Below are 6,000 nucleotides of genomic sequence, written 5' to 3'. Positions count from 1 at the left end.
AAAAGCTCCTCAGCTAAAGACACAGAGTTTGCACAAGAATTAGCAGAAAGCAACAGAGACAATTCAGAAAGCAGATGCCTAGAGGATATGAAATAGAATTCTAGAAACTGAGATGAGAGCAGGTATAATTCAATAACTGATTTCAAGAAAAAACTGGACATTTATACAGGTATCTGGAATTTTCTATATACCTGTATATCAGCAGAAATATTTAGGGCAGCTCTCAGGCATATGTGACTATTCCAATAGATGGTAAGGGAGAGCAGCTAAGATAGTTTTGTCACATCTCCTATTCCCTGGAGCCCAAATAGTGGCAACCCTCTACCACGAATGCTCAGGGAGGGCCTGGAGAGAACCAGATCATGTTGAGAGGGACCACAATGACCTTCCCCTCCAGAGCCCTGTCCCGCTTCTCTCACTCTGCCCTCTTTCCTACTCTATAATCTATAGACTCTAAGGACTTTTTCTTCTTCTTTTTTTTTGCACCAGGGATGACTGAACCCAGGGATACTTAACCATTGAGACACATACCTGCCCCCCTTTATATATATATATATATATATATATATATATAAAAAGGGGGGCAGGTATGTGTGTGTATATATATATAATTTAGAGACAGGGTCTGAGTTGCTTAGGGTCTTGCTGAGTTGCTTAGGCCCTTGCTGGGTTGCTGAGGCTGGCTTTGAACTTTCTACCCTCCTGCCTCAGCCTCCTGAGCCTCTGGGATTACAGGCATTCCTGGCTAATTCTAAGGACTTCTGACTTGAGCAGGAGTTTTCAGTCTTTCACTTAATCCCTCATTTGTATTATCATCTTCTCAAATTATTCATGGAAACTTGTGACTATGGCTTTATTATCGTTTCCTCTCCATTCTAGAGCTACTTTCCATTGATTTATTTTCCCTACTTTTCTTACCAGTTTCTTTCCTCTCCTTTCCCACTTCCTGGGGCTCCTTACTCTCTTCTTTCCTGCAATTCCTTGTGAACTTTGCTACCATTGAGTCTACCAGACCTAGTGTTGGCCTGGTAGGAAGGGGCTGAGGCATAAGCCAGAGCTTGGCTTTTGCCCACAATCCTTGGTGGCAGCCATTGTTGGGAAACTGCCCTCACTGGGACAATCCCAGGGCTTTTGTTGCTTCAGTTGGAAAAGTTCTTGGAGACCCTGGTCCACCCTAGGAGCTTGGTTGGCAAGGACCTTAGTTTCTGTTTCGCTCAGTGATAGGCCAGTTGCAGTTTTGCTCTGTAATATCATTTCTTCACTCATTCAACACTTAGTGAGCACTTACCATGTGCCAATGAATATGTTCCAGGTATTAAGCAGGTATCAAGCAGGCAGAGATGTAAATAAGTTCCTATGTGGCTCCCAAGATGGTAAGCAGTCTGCTACTTTTGCAATGGATTATAATGCAAAGTATTATTTATATTAACAATATGAAAGACATCAGTGGATGGAAGAAAAATGGATCCATGGACTACTCTTTCTCTCAAAGGTTGACTCCATCTTGGGTAGTCATTGGGTGACTACCATAATATAAATAAACATTGCTGATGGCAGGTTATTTTGACTTTATTCGACAAATAGCCCATTTCCATTTATCCCAGGGCAAAACAACAAAGCAACACTAATCATTAGTTACTTTCCACTGAAATGACCATGCAGATGTCTCTACTCCTGGTAGTTTTCAACAGCCATATGTTGACCACTATTTATTGAAAGGCAGACCCAGCTTTCAGTCTTATAAAACTCTACCAAGTGTAGAGGGCTGTGTTGAATGAGGATGGAAAGAAACTTCTCATGAACCTTTCTTGGAAAAGGTAGGTAGATGGGAGGATGAAGGAAGGAGTGTAGTCAAAAAGCAATAGATTTGGAGTTAGAAGAGTAGATATCTAGTCTCAGCTATGCACCAAGTGACCTAATGTGTCTGGCTTTAGTTTCCTTATCTGAAAAATGGGAATGATAACAATATCTACCTCGTGGGTCACTATGAGAACTAGATGAGAAAGTAAGTAAGTATAAAGCACTTAGAACACAGGCACATCTATGGTGAGGATAATAAAGAGCAGGCTGTGTGGCTTCAGGAAAATCACTTAAATACACTGGCCACAGCTTCCTTATCTGCAAAATAAATGAATTTTGCAAGATCATGTGAAATTCTGTTCAGTAACATTCTTTGAGCATCTTCCCTGTTGGTGCCATACTGGGCATTCAGAGAGGGTTGAGCCTGTCTCCTCCTTCAGAAGGATGGGGGGAAACATACAAATAGATGACTATGACAGAGAATATGATCCCAAAGAGTTGCTGGGTTCAGGAGTGTGAGTGTTCAAGGGCATGAGGTCCTGGAGAGCTTGGTGGGAGGCAGAGTTTGACCTGGGCTTTAAAGAATGGGTGGAGATATCATGTCTTCTTTGATTTTGAGAGTGTTTTGCCTTTTGAATAAGACTATATAAGACTTTGGACTGGAGGACCCAGGGATCTGAATAAGACTATGCAGGGCTATACTAGGCATACTGGTACTTGTTTTGGAAAGAGGATATCAAAAAGTTCTAGTGTTCTCCATATCTTTATCATTTCCAAACTGAGCTCATCATGACCTGGCCTCAGATCCCTTTTAGCTGCATCTCTACCATTTATCCATTTCGTTGTGATATTTACAGTTTTAAAAATATGCTTTCCCTTTCCTCCCTTCTATCTTGAAAATGCTCCTTCTTTTGGCCTGGAGCTGGCCCCTTTCGTGTTAGGGGGCAGCAGAGTGCACAAGCAAGACACTAGGGTCAGATTGAGAGGATTCATACCCTAGCTTTGCCCTTCAGCAGCCAGTGGGGCCCCTGTTAAGTTACTCAATCCATTGGTTAGTCAATGTCCTCATCTGCAAAATGAAGATACAGGATAATAGTGGTGCCTAACGCAAAGCGTGGTTGTAAAAATTAACTGACGTAATGCAAAGTACTTGTCAGCTGGTTGCACAGTAATCATTGAATAAATATGAGCAGTTGTGATGGACACTATGTCTGGCTTACTCCTACTTGCTTTCTAGCTTAGTCACTTCCTCTGGGAGGCTTTTCCTGGCTCCTAAGACTGGTTGGGTACTCTCATAGTTCCCCGTGTACCCTCTTCTACCTTAGCACCCACACCTGTCATCTCTTTATCTTTCTGGGGACCCCACCAGATTGCAAACTCCACGAGGTCAGTCGATTGTGCTGGCTGCTATGAGTCCTGAGGTTGAAAGTGCAGGCGGAGGTCGTCTCCTCAGAAGACAGAGAGTCTAGGCCTCCCAAATATCGAGGGCTCTTACTCCCCGGGTCAGAATAAAGCGACACGGGAAAGGACAGCGCTCAACTTTGGCAGGGTCTGAGCACTAGGGAGAAAATGCAGCAGGACCTGTTGGGCAAGCGCGCTAGGGCCCCGCCCCGCGGCCTGGCCCGGCCCCTGCCCCGCCCCTGCCCCGCCCCCAGCCCAGGCCCCGCCCCCTCCGTCTCCCGCCGAGCCGAAGCTGGAGCAGCAAGTGGCCCAGGAGCCACCCCCGCGAAGGGCGCGCCCAGCACACTTATTCTGCCCCGGAGCAGCTCGGGTGCCCAGCCCAACGCCGGCAACCGCTGCAGGATGCTGCGTTCCACGTCCACCGTCACCCTGCTCTCAGGCGGCAGCTCCAGAGCGCCCGGGACGCCCAGCAGGAGGGTGAGTAGCTGGGGAAGTGGCCCCGGTGGTCTCATTCCCCTGCCACTTCTGCGTTTGAGGTCGCACGGGAGCCAGCCCTTGGCTTTGACGCCCACCCTGGGCTCAACTTTCCCGTCAGTCCCAGCGCTGGTTGTGACCTTCCCACTTGACGCCCAAAGGATGCCTCACCAGCTGGAAAAGAGGTCTTGGGAGACTTTCTGGAATTCCCAGAGTTTTCCTCTCCTTCCTGTCTCTTCTGTCAAGCCAAACTTATTGGTGGCACCAGTTTAAAAAAGCAAGGGAGACATTTCTGTAGTATCTCTACCCTGAGGCCCACAAGTAAGATGGATGGTATTTTAAACCCAAACTTTCCTTCTTCCATTGATTAGAAGTAAGTAGGTGTCACTTGTGTTCAGTGTGACAGAATAATACTGATTCTGGAGTGGGTTTAGCCAAAGTGGGTGCCTCTTTGCAAATCAGGGGTTAGCAGCTGGCTGCCCAGGAGCCCAGTTGTATGGGAGGTTAGTTTATGCAAGCCACTTTTTTCTTTCTAGCTTAAATACTAACACAGTGGCAGCAGAGGTGGTCCTTGGTCAACATCCTCAGGGAGGGTTTTATTTAGAAGCCTGTTTCTCTGCAATCTTTTTTATATCCTTTCCCACCTCTGTAGATGCTCTTTGAAGAATGGCTAGGCATATGCATCTTTCACATTCTGCATTTCTTCCAAAATCAGGATCTCAGAGCAAATTGTTAGAGGTTTGGTTTGTGGCTTATTCTTTCATCATGATATTCATTGCTTATTACTTGACATCTCTTCACTGTGATTGAAACTTGCTGAATAATGTTTCCCCAAGTTTATCTGAATGAGTGCTTAAGTCCAAACTAGAAGCCACTTTGGTACCTCTGTTTGCTAGTCTTGTAGACATGCTTATCTACTTTTATATACCTCAACCAATTGGTGGTGGTTATATCACCTTATGAGTTGTCTTTCATTAGCTGTAGAAGATGGGTGTGTGTTACAATTGGGTTGGGCCAAGTGATGAGTTTTGAGTGTGTGTGTGTGTGTTTATGTTTGTGTTCATATAGGTTGACAGAACTCTAGTTGTCCAATCATTAACTTCAATAGTCATATTAGATCCTAAGGGGTTTCCAGCCACAGGCCTGGCCTTACTTCAAGGTAGGTATTTGCCATATTTCTTTGGAAATATTTGTCAATTTGGAACAAAATTTTGATTGGGAGAGAATAGAAATCACTGAAAAGATACTCCTGAGCCCAGCTGAGGTCCATTTCCCCTCCAGGGATAGGGACTGGTTGGGGTAGCTAAAATGATATTGTAGGTAGATACATAAATGTGATTAGTTTGTATACTGTATACCCAATGACATTTTTTCTCCAATATTTTCTTTTGAGTATCTCTTTAGTTATAAGTGCTTTGGTATCTGGTACATTGTGAACATTTTTGAGAGTGCTTTGCCTTTTGAATAAGACTGTATAAGACTTTGGACTGGAGGTCTCAGGGATCTGAATCAGACTATGCAGGGCTATACTAGGCATCCTGGTACTTGTTTTGGAAAGAGGATATCAAAAAGCTCTAGTGTTCTCCATATCTTTATCATTTCCAACTCTGCCATTGGTTTTGCAAATTTCACAAGTGCTGGGTTTGTGTGTGTGTGTGTGGGGGGGGGGAACTGTGGTACAGTGCTGATCAATGGGGTCCATTCTACCTATGGAGGCAGACTTTGTCATAAACTGCTATCATGAAATTATCAAAGCATTAATTGTGTAGTGTGGTGAAGTATTTTCAAAGTTCTGTGAAGCTAAAAGGCACAGTTCCTCCTGAGGCACCTGAGGGAGGCCTCTTACTGCAGGTGATGTCTGAGTTTAGTCTTGCTGTGTGAGTAGGAATTTGTAGGGCAACTGACAATATTGAGATACTGCATGGAGGAATGGTAGCATTTGTCTAAATGGAATATTTGACTTATGGTGTACAACAATGGCATATTGGACCTGCCTTGGGACAAAAACATTTATTTTTAATTTCTTTTTAGGGAAACAAAAACAGGATGTCTTGAAAATAAAATTGCAGGCTAAACAAATAATTATGAAAAGTATTTCCGAAGTTGAAAATTTTTGGTAAAGCCTATATCATTCTTTCATTTCACCCAATGGTACCTAAGTGATGGTCTTTGGCAGGAACATATTAGCCATTAAAATAAATCTTCTGTTTCATCCAAAGAGCTTATCGAGTTAGTGTCTGTGGGGAACCAGGCTATGTTGGTCCAGTCATTCCAGCCAACCGTGGTGACAGCTGACACTGAGCAGGAGTTCAGTTCTCTGAGTCA

The 6,000-nt window shown here is 44.2% G+C and overlaps 1 protein-coding gene across 2 annotated transcripts in view; it reads left to right on the top strand.

Annotated features, from left to right (window-relative positions):
• Positions 1-3,475: 3,475 nt before the first annotated feature.
• The window catches only part of Myzap (myocardial zonula adherens protein), an 86,562-nt gene continuing 84,037 nt past the window's right edge, over positions 3,476-6,000 (top strand). For both annotated transcript variants that reach the window (XM_078049557.1, XM_078049558.1), the window contains exon 1: positions 3,476-3,678. In XM_078049557.1, coding sequence (XP_077905683.1) covers positions 3,604-3,678 — 75 coding nt within the window. In that variant the 5' untranslated portion in view covers positions 3,476-3,603. The remainder of the gene's footprint in view (positions 3,679-6,000) is intronic.

Source organism: Ictidomys tridecemlineatus, chromosome 5 (assembly GCF_052094955.1).
Source record: "Ictidomys tridecemlineatus isolate mIctTri1 chromosome 5, mIctTri1.hap1, whole genome shotgun sequence".
NCBI lineage: Eukaryota > Metazoa > Chordata > Mammalia > Rodentia > Sciuridae > Ictidomys > Ictidomys tridecemlineatus.
This window is presented reverse-complemented; position numbering and strand designations above follow the sequence as displayed.